The 20221-nt window shown below is 39.5% G+C and overlaps 1 protein-coding gene across 5 annotated transcripts; it reads right to left on the bottom strand.

Annotated features, from left to right (window-relative positions):
- Window positions 1-6755: 6755 nt before the first annotated feature.
- On the bottom strand, window positions 6756-18897 carry LOC131249020 (myosin-binding protein 1-like). 5 transcript variants are annotated; one of them, XM_058249590.1, is made up of 4 exons: window positions 18793-18897; window positions 14783-16159; window positions 12889-14418; window positions 6756-6900 (listed from the first exon to the last, which is right to left on the bottom strand). In XM_058249590.1, exons 2-3 carry the CDS (start codon window positions 16074-16076, stop codon window positions 12914-12916), a joined length of 2799 nt encoding a protein of 932 aa, XP_058105573.1. In that variant the 5' UTR covers window positions 16077-16159; window positions 18793-18897; the 3' UTR covers window positions 6756-6900; window positions 12889-12913. The 5 variants fall into 5 exon arrangements, with proteins under 5 accessions (XP_058105573.1, XP_058105571.1, XP_058105569.1 ...); XM_058249588.1 differs by having other exon boundaries at window positions 14783-16172; window positions 18793-18889; XM_058249586.1 differs by lacking the exon at window positions 18793-18897 and adding an exon at window positions 18461-18677 and having other exon boundaries at window positions 14783-16172.
- Window positions 18898-20221: the final 1324 nt, after the last annotated feature.

Here is a 20221-nt window from a genome sequence, read left to right as displayed (position 1 = left end):
TGAGTTTTTTTATTCACCTAATATTTTCTCTATAGTCCTAAAATAATCTTTAAAAACGGATGAACGGGTTAGATTGCCCACAAACATGACAATGGCCCCACCCAGCATCCTTGCTGAGTAAAAATCCGCGTCCATGTAGCACAACACTGTGCGGAGCCAAACCTGATGTCTTGGTGAAATCCAGTCCGGCCATCAGTTTCTCTGGTTATTTTTGGATGTGATCCCAAAATGATGCGGATCCAAAAACTCAGGTGGGCCACGCCAAAAGAAAAGGTGGGGATTGAACGTTGACCAACCCAACGTTATTGGAGCCCACCGTGATGTTTATATGCCATCGGACCCGTACATAATGTGATGATCATGAACAAAAAAATATATATACTCAGTTTCTTGATCCGATAGTAGATGACACTAATGTAAGGAAATATGGATGGTTGTGATCATGGAATGAAAAAAAAAAAAAAATCTAAAACAGTTTTAGATCACACCATCTGATAAAGATAGATGGTTAGAAAACGTGTCCAATGGTCTAACTTGAATGCACATGTGGCTCACATAGTTTCTTGTGGTGTGGCCCTTTGGGTTGTGGATGTGGCTGAGTTTTTGTCCTAGTGCATAACATTGAGGAATGATCATGCTGGATGGAGTAGATTGGTAGATGCTTGAAATGACATGTGGGCCTCACCATGATGTGCGTTTTATCTCCACTGCAGGATGTTTTTGCGCATGAGCCAAAAAGTGAGGTAAATCAAAATCTTTGGTGGGTCATACCACGGAGAGTAATAGTGTTTGAATGTCACCACTCAAAAATTTATAAGGCCCACTGTATTATTTAGTTGCCATCAAACTTGTTAATTAGGTCACACAAGCCAAATATCGGCCTAATCCAAGACTTTTGTGGACTCAAATAGTTTTGAACAATGAGCATTCAATCATCACTATTTTCTATGATTTTGTCCACCTAAGCTTTAGATTTACCTTATGTTTGAGCTCATGCATTCAATCATCACTATTTTCTGTAGCTTTGTCCACCTAGGCTTTAGATCTACCTTATGTTTGACCTCATGCCATTAAATGAGCCGATGAACTAGATGTACAACATGGATAAAATATATATATATTGTTGAGGAAAAAATCTGGACGGCTCTCCATTCAACTCTCGAGGTCCAACCCGCTTCAACGTCTCGAGCCTGCACACTAACAAGCAAAGGAACCCTCCGATACGTAAATTAGGTCAAGGGAATCTAGGTCTGAGTTGAAGAGCTAAATGAGAGTGTAAGATGTTGCATACCTGTAACAATGGAGTCTTACTATATTTATACCTGACCATCGGACGGTCTGGGTCCTTTAATCTCGGCACGATTTGCTCAATCAATAGGATTTTCGGATCGTGAAGATATTGCACACAATTCAGGGATCGTGTAGTGTATCCGTGGGCGAGGTTATCGGTCACGTCTGCTTAAGGTAGTTGCCTAGTTTAGCATTTGAGGCGTTCATTCTGTCTTGGCCTTGGATCGAGATATCTCTCTTTAAAGGAAGATGAGGATGAGGACGAGCCCTCAGCTCGGATGTCCTTCTTCAACTGAAGATGAGGACCAGAATGAGTCCTCGGCTCAGATGTCCTTCTCCAAATGAAGATGAGGACAAGGACAGGGCCCCGGCTAGGCCGTCGTTCATCGGTGGAAGCTCACCTTGCCCAACCTAGGGCCGGCGTCTAGAAACTCATTTCCGCCTGATGTGATGTTCTTTTTCTGAGACCCTTTCGTTGATTTGTTAGACGCGTACTGTGTCATGAGTCCGAGCCGAGCTTTGGTCTGAACGGAGTGTGACTTAACTTCATTTATCTGTTAAGCATTCTGGATGCCTTCCTTCCGAGCTCCAAGTCAAGCGGCGGACCTGTCCTGTCGAGTTGAGTTTTCCTGTAACTGACGAGTGGTCATTGTTATTCGTCTCTGGTCGGACAATAGAAGAACAGTCCGGAGTATCTGGTCGGAGTGCTACACCTCCTGTTCTGGACTCAGATCGATCCAAGCTGATCACTAACCTCGGAGTAGGAGTGTCACTATGACTTAACAGATAATCCTTCCATTGTGCATCAAGCCGAATATTCGTGTGTCCGATCGGATTAGTACGATGTTGGCCCTCGGAATTATAGGGGCTCAGATCTTCCCAAAACATACATACATACATACATACATATATATATATACATACATACATACATATATATATATATATATATATATATATATATATATATATATATATGTATGTGTGTGTGTGTGTGTGTGTGTGTGTGTGTATATATATATTACAGATTACATACATTATGAGAGGCTCTCATAGATTTTTTTGGCATTGACTCTCACAAACTTGGTACGGGAGGGGAAATAGACCAGGTGAGGCCATTACCACGAGGTGATGTATGTATTCTACATTCATGTCATCATTCATTAGTTTTGTTTTTATTTTTTATTTTTAAAGTCATTTTAGGTCATGAACCTAAAATGAAGAATATCTAAATCTCACGTAAATTATATTAAAGGAAACATTGATGATTGAACACTGTACCATTTAAAACTTCTCAAGCCCATTGTATTGTTTTAGTAATGTTTATTTACAATATAAGATATTGACATGGTCACTTAAACTTACATTAAGACTTAAAACAAATATTAGCTTGATCCAAAAATTTTATGGCACATTAATAGTCAATCACCATTGTTTCTAATGTATGGTCCACCTGAGAATTAGATGCACTTCATTTTTGTCTTGTGCCTTAAACTAATCTGACAAAACCGATAGACAATGTGGATATAGAATAATGCATCAAAGTGAGCCCAACAGTAAGGGTCGCACCATTTTCTACGAGGCCGGATTTGCACTCAATCCGCTTTCAGCGGAAATATCGCTATAAATTAATCTAAGTTGGAGAAAGTGTGGGAAAGGAAACGTCACATTTGGACATTATAATTTTTTTTTAATTTTTTTGTTTTATTTTCTCTCATATGTGGGGTCCACATGGGAGATCTGATCCGTCCATCAAGTTGGCCAACTAAAGGCAGGCCCAATGAGCTTTGGATCAATCTAATCTTTATATCTATCCACCATTCAGATCTATGTGAACCTAATAAACAAGTTAGATGGAAATAAATATCATGGTGGGACACACAAAGTAGCCTACGCTGTGACAGCGTGTACCCATGTTGTTTAGCAATGGGCCCCACAAAACCCACAAATTTAGGAAAACAAATGGAAGAGAGAGAGAGAGAGAGAGAGAGAGTGAGAGAGAGAATGGGAGGAAGAAAAGAAGCTCTGGGAGAACAGGTGGGCCTCGCCACTATGGGGCCCTCCATACCCATCTATACATACATCAAGGTGGGTCCCACCCTTATGGCTCGTGGCCTACCAAAAATAAAATAACAAAAAGAGAAAGAGGATTTCATCCCCCCTTATACTCACGGTGACGATGGACGGTCGAATTGGGCCAAATTGACGATCGGATGGTCCACCAAACTCCCCTACTTCTCCCTAAGCTTCCTCTATTTAACTCCCTCTCAATCTCTCTTTTCTCTCAAACCATCTCTCTAATCTCTTCCTCTTACTCAAATTTCTCTATAATCTTTCTTTCCCTACCCCTCCCTCCAATCTTCTTTAATCCTTTCTTTCTTGTCTCTAATCTCTCCTCTCTCTTTTCTTCTTCTTTCACTTGCTAGAGAATTATGGAAATGTGGGAAGGTTTGGGACTTAGGATAGAGAGGGAAGAGGGAAAAGAAGGAAATGTAGGATGGGCAAAGGGAAAGAAAAAGGAAAGTGGCTTAGGATGGGCTAGCATGGGCAAGGGCATGGGCTCTCATGCCTTTGGGAGAGGGGGATGAGTTGTGTTAACTAATGGGGAGAAAGAGGGATGTGAGTAGGGGTATTTTGGGCATGGGTAGGGGGTGTAGGGTACTTTGGTAGGGGCTTCTTAGTCATTAGGCAGGGGTGGTTGTGAGGGCATGGGTGAGGGTGTAAGCGTAGTTTAAAGTTTTAAGATTTGTATTTCTTATAGATTCCTTTCGAGATTCTCTAGGTGGGCCCCACGCCATACATACGTAGCGCGGCCCACCTCAATTTGCGCACACGTAGATATCTCTTACACTGGGTATCATAACAGGGCATGCCGCGCAGCGTTAGAATCGCAATTCCTACATGGTCATTAGAGTACAAGTGTCTGGTTGTTGTGGTACTAAAGTAGGGTTGCAATCAAAACTTGTTGATCTGTTATGTTCGGGATGTGCCGACGCCAAAATTGAAGCGCACGGTCGATTAATCCGGATATGATTCTTAAAATATATGTGGCTTATCCACACCGTCCATCCGTTATGAGCAAAAAAGAGAGAAAAAAAAAGGGCAGGTCCGAAGCTCCACACCATAGGAAAAAAAAAAAAAAGGGATCGAATACCTGCCGTTAAAAAATTATTGGGGCCACTGTTTCCTTTAGTGCAGGCCACTTGAGTGTTGGATCTGCCTTATTTTTTAGCTTATGCCTCAAAATGTTATGGTAAAACGAATGGATGGAACAAATATATTATATATATAACAGTGGGGCCCACTAATTTAAGCCAATTATTCTGAAGTAGCTTTTGAAATAAATACTGGTGTATGTTTAAAGAGGGTCAGAGTTACTTATTTACAATGTATATGTACTGCGAATTTGGGAAATCAAACAGGCCCGAGGAAATCATCATCCCATAATTATTGTTTCTTCCTTTTCTTTTGCTCCGGAATCCACTTGTCCAAACATGCCTTAAACCAGGAACGGAAATCCCAAAATCACACGCATGCATGGACGTTGTGTTTATCAGCTCAACGGATTGGATGGCAATTAGCCAGGCTTAAACTTAGGCCAGGCCTACTTAGGAGCCTGCCATCCTTGATATTAACTACACCCATAGATCCTCGTAGCTGATAATACAATGAACACGATGCATTTGTTTTTCCCTTCATTAATCAGATGACTTTCATTCTTTCTTTAATTTCAGAAGATCTTAACTATCGATTATCTTTATTTTTCTTTAATTCAATATAATTTTATAATTTCATGAAATTATAATCCCATCATCCAAACATGACAACCTACTTGCCACCACAAGCCAAGCAAATACCAGTAGGAAAAAGATCACATGCACCCAAGGTATATGCTGATGCCCTTGCTGTGGCTGTGTGGTTTTAGACGAACGGTCGACATAGCCCTTCTATAGGATAGCCCCACTTTTTACCGGCCACGATGAAAATCGTATATTGATCGCGGATGCTAACTGTCCAAAAATCAGCCTGACCTTCTAAGCCCTCAACGGCATGTGATGGTTATATGATCGAAATCGGGGGACCAAATTATCAAGCCAACCCAAAAAATAAGGCCTGGCCCATTTACTACTACTTGGAACTTTAATCTCACATTCTCAGGCTCAGGTGATGTAGAGAGGGTTACAGATACTTTCGTGGCAAAGACGGACCAGAGAAGGCCTGATTAGAGGCAGAAATGATCTGGACCGTCAGAACCTTAAAACAGGCGTATCTCACAAATCGGGATGAGTTTTTGGATATGTCATATATGATTTTGGGGTAGGAGAAACTACTTCAGCCAACCAACCCCAGTACTATGCCGGGTTGCCCATGTCGGATTTGCGAGATTTCAAAAGATTGACGGTCAAAGTTCCTTTTGTTTTCGTTTTTACTATAAATAATAAGTTTTAGTTGGAGTATACCTTTTGATCATTTGAGTTATGGGAGCCGAGAGTATACCTTCTGATCATTTGAGTTATAGGAGTCCAGAAAAGTTAGGAGAATAACACAGTTATGCAAAATTGGGGACACTTACTATTTTTGGCCAAAAACCATTAAGTCAGGTTTTTAGGGTGTTTGAGTCTAAAACTCTGTCCTAAGTTTGAGCTCATTATTTAAAGGATTGTAACTTCGTGTTTTTTTTTTTTTTTAATCAATCAATTTGCTTTTAATTTATTAGAAATTATTTCTATTTTCTTTCCCTCGTGAATTCGAGGAAGCTCTGTGAAGAGTCCAAAGAGCTCCATGTATTCAGAGTAATTATTACCTGAGAAAGATGATAATAGACCTCATCACGTCCCTCCCTGTGTCATCAGGTCGGGCCTTAATAGAAAATTTGGAGAAATTAGTCCTGGCCCCTATATGTTTATAAATCGGGCATCATGATCAGGTCCATGCCATTTTGTCATTGTGGCCTATAAAAAGCGGGGCAGACCTAATGGACTATCCAAATCGATGATTCAACCGTCCACGTGATTAAGGCATCGGCACAGCAAAAACATCAGTGCAAACTCACAACTATTGGACGGTCAGGACTATGCGATCAAATCAATGCCATCACCCATCCACCATAGCAATTTTTTCACGATTAACGTCAGGATTGTCATGATCAAAAGGCCCATTAGTTTCCAATCAGTTCAAGTCTATTTAATCACTATTATCAAGTCTATTTAATGCAAATTTACAAAGGAAACATCAGATGGGCTTGCTTAAAGCCAATGCTTACAATAATAAATAGATGCTATGGTTACATACAAAAACCACCCCTCTCACAATTTCTCACTCATGGCTCAAAACAATCTTAAAAAACCAACCTTCACCCAAAACTCTGCAAGCAATATTTAGAAGCAAAAGCAAATGCAGAATGCCAAACGATGCCAAACCGAAAAAAAACAAACCCCAATAAGCTGATGACAATGTACAGAAGAGCCTCTCCGACAGACCTTGAAATTTGCTTGTGATTTCTTGGGACGAGACGGGACAGGACGATTCCGGTTTCACCCACATCACGATAATTGACTTGACAGTTCATCATCGGGAATGTTGATTTATTTCCATTTTGGTGACTGTTGCCTGAAATAGTAAATCCAATCATAGGTTAGTCCAATGTAGATTTTAACAAGTAGGGACCACTCAAATACACTAATCAGAGATTGGTGAGGATGTCTTGGGAATATTAACACACATTTCAAAATGGATTTTTGAATATATGCACTCTAAAATTCAGAATCAACTACCCTTTTCTATATTGAAAGAGAAACAAAATGGATTTCCAGTTACAGAACAAAAAATTCAGGGCAAAGTGCAAGCATTAACCGGTTCTTGGATTTGGATATCCTTGCTGCCTTAATCCCCTAAGAAACAGAAGGGGTTCTGCGACTGCCAAACCCGTGTTTATGTCAGCAAATTTACCTGCCCCCACATGTGGTAATGTGGCACATGGGTATGAGAGCAACGCCGTCCATCAGGTGGATGTTCACCTTGTAGATGCCGTTTGCCCACAAAATCAAGCCGGTCCCCTCGCTGTGAAATAAACGAGCACATTAAGAAAACTTGGACCTGTGGTTTAACTGAGGATATGGTTGTTCAAAGAGTGGAATGGTGGAACAGGATTCATGTAGCTAACCCCAACTAGTTGGGATACGATTTAGATGATGATGATTATAATCTTAGAAAAACTTGGCAAATTTCCCTGTAAATTGTTCATGAACTGTTCTGAAGTGATCCATGGACTGGCTCGATTTTTGCAACATGGAATCCAAACAGTACATCCGCCTGATGGATGGCTTGGATCATGCACCCATGTCCATTTGACATGTCATGATGTGCAAGGGGCTGATATGTGTTGGATATTGGATTTTGGAAAACTATTTAAATTATATAAAATTAAAATAAGAAAGTTAGAAAACTTATCAATTTGTATAAGTCGAGGCGTGACGTGAGTCACTCGGCTTGAAATCGAATTTGCTCCCCTTGGACAACGTCCCAAGTGCAACAGGTTTCCAGAGCAATTGACCTCCAGGATACAACGACTATGACCCGGTCCCAGCGGTGCACTCATTGTACACGGGCTCGAACCATTTGTAGTCTTAACCCGAACCAGAAATACTTAAACACAATTTTTAAAACAAAACCTGACTTTGTAAATCCATTCCAAAACTTAAAAGCAGAAGTTTATTTATAGACTTTGTGAAGACACCCTTAAGGGTGTAGAGACACCCCTTCAAAAAGTTTGTGACTATTGGGTTTAACCTAATTGGTGCGACCCTTAGGTTTCAAAAGACACAACTTTTCAAAACAAAAATTGAAAGGATGCAACCTTTTAGACTTAAGTGAAAAGACACATCCGTAGGGGCCCGTCTCAACGGATATTTTGAAACACTAAATTATTTTAAAATAATTTAAAATACAACGATATGTAGACAGAAGGGATTATTAAACCTCTTCATGGAATATCTTGCTAACTATGAAGAAAATAACTTGGTCGCAACTCATAACATACACATGCAATCATGAGGAGAATCGATTTCATTAATGCAGTTGTGCCGTAGGCAGGATTAGAGGAGAGAATTAAGAGAGATTTATCAGAGGACATGGATGGACTAATACAAGGAATTTCAAAATGGAGAGAAGATATTTATAGGAGACCTAAATGGTACAGATATGGTTCTTGGCGAGAGAAATGAGATAGACGATTCATGTAGCTGACCCCAATTAGATTGGATAGCACTTAAATGACAATGATGAAGATGATGATGATAAGCATCCAATCACAAAGAAGGTTAGGTTGTTTTGGCCCTCGAGCAACTTCAAGATGATTGAAATCATTTGGATGACATGTAAGGAATAACTTGCACTTTCTTTCATATCTGTCAGAACTTCCATCTCATTTTCTCCTTGATGAAGCCATGCTACAACAGTCTATGCATCTCATGAAACAGACACACATCACAAGGGCTTAACTTCATGTACACTACCTACATGCAATCATGATGGACAATGGGGGCATGGGAGATTATCCTAAACAAGTCATCATTCAGTTGAACAAATGCCACCATTCCACAATCCGCTCTCACTTGTGCCAAACATCCCATCTTTATATCAATGAAATGCAAAGAGCATGGAAGAAAATAATCCAGACTTAACAGTGTTATCTCACCTTAATCCCACATATCGACAAGGTTTTATGTTTTGAGGGACCACATCAAATTGCAATTACATTACTTCCATTTTAGAAAAATAAAATAAAATTTACCACATTACTTTCAAGTTGGACTTGAAAGTAAATTAACTGAGATTCAGGGACTGCTTCCTCATTTTGAATTCTAGGAAACATCACTGGACATTTGTCATTTCCTCTTGATTAATTTGAACATTTGTAACCCAATCCACTTCCACTTATGCATCCAAATGCCCCCATAAAACAGAACAATCACAAAATCAAAGGAATTACATAAGCCAAGAGACCCTTCAAAGCTAAAGAGGTGGAAACCCTAATGCAGGTTTTTTTTTTTTCAACAATCTAAGGCAGTTAGTATTTCCCACTTCGGCACATGGAAACCTGTACCTTAAATCGATGTGTACTCTTAGCGCTAGCAACCGCCAGTGTTCCTCTATTAACCAATCCCTTGGCTTTCTAGTTGTCCAATTACAACTAGTGGATAACAAAATACAGCAACTGATAGAAGATTCATTGCTCACACAATCCATGGCTTGTTTTCTAGCAATTACTAACTGATGTAGGTAAAACAAAATCAAGGCAAATATGAGAATGAAAGACCTTAAACTGATGCTCTAGTGCAGAGAAAGCAATAAGGCTGCATGTGTAGAAGCCACACCTACTTTTGAAAAAAAAAACATGGGAGGACCGAATACTCTAATATGAAAAACAACAACCTTCTTCAACTATCTGTGAAAGACTCTTCTACTTGCATCCATACTCTTCCAATATGCGTGCATGGGTGCATGTTTGTTGTGCGAGTGTGTGCATACGTGTGTGTCTTGTAGTCCTAATCCACCATTAATTCTAATCATACCCATCTGTGTCAATAAATTGCATATAATCACACAAATACCCTAAATCCCATCAGAACCATTTGGATTTAGTAAATTGGCCACTCAAGACAAGTTGGAATGGTGTGATCTCAGGGTTGTTGCAAATATAAGTTGGAATGCTATGATCTTGGGGTTGTTGCATAGGTAACTCAATAAGCTATTCAGAGTTCCAATGTCATTAGGGCCCCAGAAGATGGTCCACAAGAAAATTTATAAAATCTAGGATATCAAATTCCATCCTTTTCTCTGCAATCCATGCCTTTAGTCTTGGCTCTCCTGTATTGTCTTCTCAATATCTTCGATTCCTTGGTCAATCAACTTGTACTTGGTGAATTATCACTAAAAGTTTCATTATTTTGGGTCATGATTCAGCATGTAAATCAAATCCCAACCCTGATTAGAGTGTTGAGTTGAACAAAATGAAGACGGTTGTGATGGCATGGTATAGAGTTCAAGCCTGGCAGAGGATGGCCCAGGGTACTAGAAAACCAATGAGGGCTACACTAGTGGGATTTTATCTCTGGAAAGCATCACATTACGAGTTGCAAATTGAAAATCCAATTTCAAAGGAATGACCTACCCCAACATGAGTTTCTGAGTTTAGAGCAATGTGTTAGGAAGTAGAGTCCACTACATGGTTGTGGAGTTCTATTGAACCCTGATGAGGTGCACTGGTGGGATTTTCTTTAGAAAGCATCACATTTGGTGTAGCAAATTGAAAATTCAATTTCAAACAAATGACCTACCTGAATGTGAGTTTCTGACTTTAGAGTAACATGTTAGGTAGTAGAGTCCGCTACGTGGTTGTGGAGTTCTATTGCACCACATGTAATGATTTTAACACATTCCTGATTATCAAAGACTAAAAGGGAATGATACGCTAATACTTATCTATTTTGTTCATGCTGAACGGAATTTGGAGGAACCAGAAAAAGAGACGAAATGCTGCATTAATTGCATCGAATCATTCAGAACCTTCAAGAACCCATAATGGAATGGTTCATGACTTCACGTAGTTGTCTAGAACCACTATAAAAGCTTTTCGATCCTTGATACAGTAAATCTAGGCTCCCCACATTTTTTACACTTCACCTCCAACTCGTTGGCCATTTTTACGAATAATTAGTGATCAAAACCTGACATAGCAACTCCCTTTTCCTCAAAGCTTGTCATTAAACATCTCAGAACCTGCATGAGAGAGAGAGAGAGAGAGAGAGAGAGAGAGAGAGAGAGAGAGAGGGAGGAGGTGGGACCACCATGTTGATTCCTTACATTTAATATACATATGGTATTATGTAGGACCCACCATGTAGATTCTCTATTTATTTTTATTTTTTGAAAAGTATGTTAGATTCTCTATTTATATCAGCATCACTTTCACCTGAAAATCTGCAGTCAGCTTTTAAGTATCCTGTTTTGCCAACCCAAATAGGATTCCTACAATACATCCATAATGCATGCATACATACAAACGTGTGTGTGTGTGTGTGTGTGTGTAAGTATGTATGTATTATTTTTATATGCATAGCAAACTGGGGTTATTCTGCAAGGAGCATACTGCATGTTTTGTACCCCAACCGCATACCAAGTTCACCAACCAACCCGGTAACCAAGGGAATCAGGTCATTAAGTGGGCCACAGTATTGCAAGCAGAGGAATGGCTTAAAAGAACTTTAGCCCTCCACTGCTTTGAATGTTGAAGCCATCTGATGAGTAGATCAGCATGTTTTTAAGCATAGCACATCTACGTAGAGTGATCCATCCACCAGATGGAGTTCTTAGATCTTGTTCTCAGGAATGCCAAGCTGGCACATGTTGTTGCATATGGATGGTTATCTTAAACACTCATGTGGTCATAACAATCCTTGAAAACTTCATCAACTTCATTTCACATTATGTTTACTCCAAGGGGAATGGCCAGTCAAATGCCCAACAAACAGCATCCAATAATGCCTAAACAGTTCAATCAAAATGTGGAGTGGGATGTGAAAATTATGATAACTAGATACCACGTGGTGCTTCAAAAGCCCCTACAAAATAAAGGGTGTGAAATTGATCTAAATGAACCAGAATATGAAATGTCCTACATGGACTAGGATGCTGCGGTCAGAGAACCATCAATGCCAATTTATATGCTGAAATTGTCTTAATTAGGGAGTCCAAATGTTTCTTTCATTCTTCTTGCATGGCTAAGGTTAACATATTACTCCTCGAAATGTTCCTTATGCATCTAATATGCAAGGGAGGCCATATGTCTCTCCAAAAGTCAATGACCCGCTTAGCAAAAGCAATGTTTTGGAAAGTAGAACCATCACGACAAAGTATAAGCATTTCCACGTTACAGAAAACTTCATGATTTACAAAGAACATACTCCTGTTAACAATAAAAACCGTAAGACCTCTCTAGATTCACATTGGTTGTACCAATGGGGCCCATGCCTTCCATGGGAGATGTGGCTCCACTTTTCACCCACAGGGGGAATATAAAGACTACTGGTCCACAAAGACCTTTTTGAGGAACCATGAAAAAAAGGTATGATAATTTGCAGATCAAACAGCTAAGAGGAATTAAAGGGTCTTGATGCATCACGACATGTGTGGTGTCCTAATCCATCCGACGACCATACAGGTGGGCCTATTCTTATGTGATCCATATTGTTTGTTCTGATGTGCCTCCCTATGGATAATGTCCTGTAAACCTTCTGAAAGAAAACCTTCAATCTGAGGCTTACAGACAGGCGGTTAAGAGAAAATATAGAAACAGGCGTGAGAAGAGGACAGCGATTGCATTGCTAGGATCCTCCAATTTGAAAGACTTTCAGGGTCATCCTCCATCCATGGCGGACTTATCAGATCATCAATCCGGAACACTGGGCCATTGGCCCCACTTTATGGACTCAAACATCAGGGGACTGCACATCCTAATGCCTTAAGGACCCTTTAATTCCTTGACAAGTAGGAAGAACAGCTCTCTAACATTATTAAGTTGTAAATTATAGCAATTACCTTCAAGATGACACAGTGGGAATTGTCAAGCAACAGCTTGCTCTCTTCTCATCATCCCTATCCTCCTTAGTTCCTGTAGGTGACCAGCTATCTCTTGAATGAATTGTACTCCTTCATTTCCATTACGAAGTGAATTGATACTATGCACAAGAAAATTCCGATCTGCTTCAAGGATCCTCAACCTCTCATTCAAATGTGAAACTTCATTTACTATAGCAACCAAATCAGTCTTAGCATAGGACATGTTGGACTGCAGCCCATCATGATCTATCTGATTATTTCCTTGGGTCACCTCATCCGGATCAAGTGATTCTGTATCATTTCCTTGAAGCCCTTCCTCTCGACAACACCCACCATTTTCAACAGCATCACCCACAAATAAATGTTCTTCATTAAACCCATGTTGCGTGATATCCTCAAATTTTTTATCAGGGAAGCCTTCTCTACTTCCATCAACTCCAGATACATCAACATGGACCCAGTTATCAGAAATTGCATGAAGCTTCTTCTGCAGTCTCTTCAAACATTTCAAAATATACAACTTCTCGTCTTCAAAATCGAAGAAAGAATCCTTCAAAACGGCCACCTTATTCCCATTGTAGCGCCCATGCACCATGTCGGTTTTTCCAGGGTTAGAATGAAGGTCGGTGTTATTCTCATGGCAATTGACATCGGAACATGAACTATGAGAATCAGCTCCTGCCTCTCCGTTCAAACTGTTCCTTGGCCCCCATATTTTCTCCCCCATCAATTCATCTAGCAATCCTTTCCTGTAATTTTCAAGTTCTGCTTCCAGATCCTGAATTTCCTTTTCCTTTTCAGAAAGGAGGTCGTTTGATTTCTGCAGTGCTTCTTGGTCATATTCTGCTTGCTCCTCCATCATTCTTTGGTAGTGCAACGCCTCCATCTGCATCGCCGCTTTCTCCTCCTGCAACCTGTTAATCATGGCCATTGCTTGATTTGCAGCAATTGCAGCAGCACTTCTTTCTTCCTCCAACTCCTTATATAAAGCACGCATGGATTTCCGGTCCAACTCAATTCGCCGTTTCAGCTGATCAATTGCACTCTCTCCTTCAGCTTCACTGACAAGGCTACCATCCAAGGAATCAAACCCGGATTCATTTCTCTCCATTGAAGGCCTTTTTTGAAGTGACTGCATTCCGATAGAGCTAGAAGCTTCAGATGTCTTTACATCTTCGCCATGTCCCAGCAATCTTGGACTAGGAATCATATCATTCCATGAAAGCTCGAACCCACGGGCAGCTGATATTTGTGAAAGCAATAGCTTCAAATCTTCATGCCCTCTGGGAGAATCTTTTCCCATGAATAGTGGATGGCTTCCTTTGTTACCAATGGCCAGCTTGTACGCATCGTTTAAATCCATACAACTGGGTATTGATGGACCAGGCTCATTTGATGCCATGTCCGTTTTAAAATCTGATTTTGTTGAAGTAGACCTTTCGTACTTGACAACCTCCCCACTCCCCATGACAGACACCTGTGCCGTGTCACCAATTACTGTAGCATTTACTGCAAGAAACCAGTTCACACAATGGAAAGGATAATGAGATACCATATGATGCTCGATTGAAAGAAACGGCCTTCGTTTTTTGCTTGGTCAAAGATATGGTACCCCACCCTGTGGATGGAGCTTGCCTTTATATCGCACCTATCAGATGATCCTACCCGTCCAATTAAAATGGAATACAACCGATGTTCCACATTTGGTGGGGCCCAATTAGGCAGTTAGTATCATCTGATGGGGGATATTTTAGTGTATCTCCCACCATATGAATGATTCAAATCATCAGATGGCAAGCCCTGCATTTATAGTTTTTCGTGGCAAGCATATGCTGAATATATTTCATGAGGTCAGAAAGAAGAATGCACTCACATTTCTCTTCAGATATTACAACTAGAGCTTTCTCGGCATTGGCTGACTGGGGAAGTCCACGAGGAGAGATGAATTCAGATATTGCAGACGAGAAGTCCACAAGTTCAGATGCTGTAGTCTGGTGGTTGCCCAGTTCGGATACTGCAGATGAGAAGTCCACAAGTTCAGATGCTGTCGTGGGTTGGTTGCCCCTTTCTTCAGCTTGATGCCAGTTAAGCTCCTCCAATCCATGCCCAACAACAACAGCAGATGTTACAGATGAAACGCCATGAGGCTCGCCTGCATGAAATTGCTCGAGTGGAACTGAAAGTGAAGGCTCCAACTTAGGAGTTTGATGGACCAGCTTCTCTACACCCAAATTGGAAGATATAGTTTCAGGCAATGTTTCCGGAAGAATGGTGCTAGACTCTGGTTCTACACATTGAGCTACAAATTCTAAATTGATAGTGCTGGCTTCACGAACCAGAGAAATTCCATCATCGTCATCCGAGATCATTACTTCTGACTCAGTGTCAGATGTAATCTTGAGCTCGGTGTATCCAACATGTGACAATGGATCGAATCCAGGGTTCCCAAGGTAAGATGTCGTTGCTGATACATATGATTTTTCCCTTCTCTTCTTCAAGCCATCTCGATGGTGTAAATGACTACGCCCCATCAAACATGATCCTGCAACATCAAGTTCAGCAGTCCCAACACCAGTTGATTTGGTCTGTGAAGATCTAGGAGCATCCCTGTTACTCAACGTCTCATCACAGCATGAACAGTGCCTTGGATCCGATGATCTGGAGGTCAGATCCTTGAGTGACGGGTTACTTACCAACTCTTCTCCGTCAACTGTTGCGGGTAATTTCAGACGAATGTTGTGTTTGTCATCAACACAGTATTCAAGAAACGACCCCAATTTGGCCACTGACAACCTGTCTTTTTCATAGTTCGTTATCTTATTGGTGGGAAATGAAGAGAAGCAATCTCCACACATCCCGTGACCATCAGTGAGTTTTCCATGACTACAACAATAAACCAATGACGAGATCTCCAACTTATGGGATTGGCAGATTAGATCCCAATAGAAGCCTCGTTTTTCACCGCCGAGGATATGATCAAGCCTTGAGCATAACAGGCATGGGGTTTGCAATTCACAGAAACGAGCAAATCTCGTCACCAGGTATGAGAAGAAAGCTTCAAGGAACAACAGGAATATCAATACCCATTCGAAAAGGGCAGAAGCCAAAACAGATGTAAACCCACAGGAATCCTTCTGTGCTGTAACTGATGTCTTTCTTGTAGCCATGTCCAGAAGAACTACTTCAGCAATCCAGGCAAAAGTCACAGCAAATGCCAATTCTCCCAAACTAACGAACTCAAAAATTTGAGCTGAAATTCAAGACTGTGAGCATCAAAGAAGACAGTCAACAACCCAACTACAACTAAGGAATAAAAAGGCTAAGGGTGCATTGGGTTGCACCAAATATCTGGATTAATCAGTCTAATTTGGAGCAAAAATTCATCATATTTCATGAAATTTGGTGCAAACGTATAGACCCAAAACCAATAACAGGAAAAACTATTGCAAAAATAGCCACTGATCAAAATTGTACTCTGTGGATATCCTACTTCATCAAAATATCAGAGCCCAAAAAAAAACTATCCTCTTCTTCTAATAAATCCAGTTTTTGACAAAATTCATCAGGAAAAAAGAAGAAGAAGAAGAAGAAGAAGAAGAAGAAAACAGCAACCATTTGAAGAGAGGATAACCCTATTTAGACTTCAGTTGAACAGAACTAAATTAAAATAATTTGTAAAACTAAAACTCAACCTTCAAAGAAATTTTAAAACACGGAAGAAATTAGAGGGAAAAAAAAGAAGTAGAATGGATAAAATTAACAGACTGCAATTGAAAAGAAATGCATTTTAGAAACATAAAGGGAAAAAAAACTAAAAAGGAAAAAAAAAATGAAAAACTACCTTCTTCAGAGAAACTCAATTATCAACAATATTATGAAGAAACAACAAACTATCCTTCAACGAAAAAGAAAAAAAATGTTATGAAGAGGCAACGAAAACTCGTTTCACTGAAAGGATAAAAAATCTAAGTAGACGACGACTGAGCAAAATGAGATTAAATTATTCAGAAGTAGGAAGACTAAGATCAAAAGGGGACCAGTACGACCCATCCTCACTAACACTTGCCACTAATGGTGACAAAATACAAAGTTTGTGCAATTGTATTGCCAAAGTGGAAAGGAAATGCTGCTGCAATTAAAAAGGTAAGGTGGTCGTAGATATCAATTCCCAAATGCTAAATTAAAACTATCATCTTCTCCAGATAAAGCCCAACCTTCTTCAACAAATTTCTGAAGACACAAAGATACCCATTTTGCAGAAAAGATCAAAAACCGCCAATTAAGCAAAATCAGATAAAATATTCAGCAAATGGAAGAAAAAAGATACATGACTAAAACTATCTCCTCATTCGATAACCCAATCTTCGGAAAATTTCCAGAAAAAAAAAAACAAAAAAAACATCCAGCTAAAAGACCAGAAATTCTAAAAGCATACCCAAAAATCATCATAATCAGACTATTCACAAAACACTGGCAAAATATGAACCAAGCAATCCTTTTCTTTGAATACAGAATCGTAAACAAAATACAGAAGAACAAAAGTACCCATTAAGGCAAACGGATCAAAAGCCCAAAAACAGATCCGAATTGAACAATCAGATCAAAATATTTAGCAAAAAAGTGGAAAACAGAACTAGAACTATCATAATCTTCTAATAAACCAAAATTCAACAAGCAGAAGAAACAAAAAAACTCATTTAGCCAAATTGATAGAAAGTACTGAATCAGACCCAAATTGTATGAATTCTGTTGAAAATATGCAGCAAAAGAAGGGGGAAAACAGGACTAAAACTCTCATAATCTTCTAATAAACCCAACATTCAACAAAATCAGAGGAAATAAAGAAATAAATTTTGCTGAATGAATCAGAAACACTGAAACAGATCCCCAATGGAACAAAATCTGATTAAAATACTCTGCAGAAAAGGGGGAAAAAACAGAACAAAAACTATCATAATTTTCTAATGAATCCAAAATTCAACAAAACTTGAGGAAACAAATAAACCATTTTGCCAACTCAGATCGACAACACTGAAGCAGACCCAAATTGAACAAAATCTTACTGAAATTTTCAGCAAAAGAAAAAAAAAAACAAAAAGAACAAACAGAACTAATTTTTTTAATAAAACCCAAAATTCAATGAAATCAAAAGGAAGCAAAGCAACACATCTCGCCAAATCAACTGAAAACACTGAAAAAGACCCCAGTAGACCAAAATCAGATTAAAATATCCAGACAAAAAAGGGGGAAAAGGAACAAAAAGACCACCATCATCTTCTAATAATTACAAAAAAAAAAAATCAGAAAAAAACAAGAAGACCCATTTTGCCAAATTGATCGAAAATGCTGAAATGATCGGAATCAGATCAAAATATATATATATGAATAAATGAAAACAGTAACCAGCAAGACAGACAAGATCAACCAAGTTGCAATCAAAACCAAAACCCCATTCTAACCTGTTCATCTGATAAACCCAACCAAACCGTCAATTCCACAAGAATTCAACACAAAGAACAGAAAAAGAACAACAGAAAGTCAAAAAGACTACCTTTCCGTGGTTCCTGATTCAACGGAAACCGGTTTTAGGTGGAATTCAAGCGAGAGAGAGAGAGACAAAATCCAACAGAAAGATTGAATTTTTCTGCCAGATCTGCTCTTAATTTCACCAAAGAGACGGCGACAAACAAGAAGTCATTTGCAGAAGCCGACGAAAACCGAAAGGCGTGAAAAGCAAACAGGCTGTGTTTCTAATTACAGGAAGCAAAAAAAAAAAAGAAAAGAAAAGAAAAGAGAAGAAAAAAAACGAAGGGGCGTTTGCATTGATAGAAGGAGAATGGGGTGAAATGTAAAAAAGAGAAGATTTATGGGGGTTTTGGGTACCTTTTCTGCGACATGCTGAAGGATGGAAAGGTGAATGCGAGAGGAATTCCGAGGAGAGAATGTGAAATAAAAGTTAAAAATAAAGAAAACGGAAAAGGTGTATAAATGTGCAATTACGGAAACGTCCCTGTCATTAGCTCTTTGACCGTTGGAACCAACGACACCGTACGCGAATTAGGTGAGTCCGGATATTTGGTGGGGCCCTGACCGTGGGGCCGACGTTGATGTATTTTTATTTTTTTTTAAAATTGTATATTCATGCCATCCATCCGTTTGCATGGTCCCAAAAATGAGGCAGATACAAATCTTAGGTGGACCACACAGCGGGGATTGAATTCCCACCATTAAAAAATTCCCGCGAACACAAAAGCTTTGGATCATATGCTGATATTTGGTTTTTCCCCTTGGGTCTGTGTGACCATATCAACCGTATGGATGGTAAATAAACATTAAAGTTGACTTAGAAAGTTTTTAACGGTGGGCGTTGAATCATGAAATTGGAAACTTAGTTAGGTCTACTGTAAATTTATGTGGTTTATCCACACTTGCCGTCTGTTTTTCCATCTCATTTTAGGCGTTGTGCTCAAAATTGAAGCTTATACAAATCTCAAGTGGACCATACCATAGAAATAGTGGAAATAATGATTTCCACCATTGAAATCTTTCTATGCCTCACAATGATGTTTATTTATCATTCGAACTGTTAATAAGATTAAACAAACATGGAATAAGGTAAAATAAATATATATATTCTTGATCCAAAACTTTTGTAACCTCTAAGAATTTTTCAACAGTATAACTTCAATTCACACTGGTTCTTGTGGTGTGGTCCATTTTAGCCTTTTATATCTTTCGGTTTCGATCTAAAGTCTTAAAATTATCTTGTAAAATGTAGAGACAAACTGGATAAAATACATAAATCACAATAGACCCCATGAAGTGTACTCCATAATCCACTTCCTTCAATCACTATTATTTACTTGTAATGTGGTCCACTTGAGGTTTGGATATTTTTTGGATCATGCTCCAAAATGAGTTAGAAAAACAGATGAACAACATGGATATACAACGTAAAAAAAAATCTGGGTGGGCCCACGGTCAAGGCTTCACCAACTTAGCTGTTACCCTTCCTCACCCAAACTGCTCTGAGCAAAGTCACAACTAAGCCTGACTGGTTCACAGCTATTTTTGGCGAATGCCTAACTAAGGTTGGGCGAGAACGTCACTCGTATACATGCCATCCATCAGGGACGCTGCCTTTAGTATAGATTGGAAGTTGAAGTGGGAGCAAAGGAAGAGTCAGGATGGGACGCAGACATTTAGCTATGCATAGAGTCCACCGTCCTTTATAAATGTAATATAGACCGTTGATCCGATTCTTCTCACCAATGGGAAGTTACTCCAAATAAATTACTCTACTCCAATGCTT

This window comes from Magnolia sinica, chromosome 6 (genome assembly GCF_029962835.1).
Source record: "Magnolia sinica isolate HGM2019 chromosome 6, MsV1, whole genome shotgun sequence".
In the NCBI taxonomy this organism is placed as follows: domain Eukaryota; kingdom Viridiplantae; phylum Streptophyta; class Magnoliopsida; order Magnoliales; family Magnoliaceae; genus Magnolia; species Magnolia sinica.
Note: the sequence above shows the minus strand (reverse complement) of the source record. Positions and strands in the feature narration are given on the sequence as shown.

Coding starts and splice junctions, on each gene's coding strand:
- LOC131249020 (XM_058249590.1), bottom strand. CDS start 16,076: ATGGCTACAAGAAAGACATCAGTTACAGCACAGAAGGATTCCTGTGGG. Junction 14,419..14,782: donor TGTAATATCTGAAGAGAAAT/GTGAGTGCATTC, acceptor GGTTTCTTGCAG/TAAATGCTACAGTAATTGGT.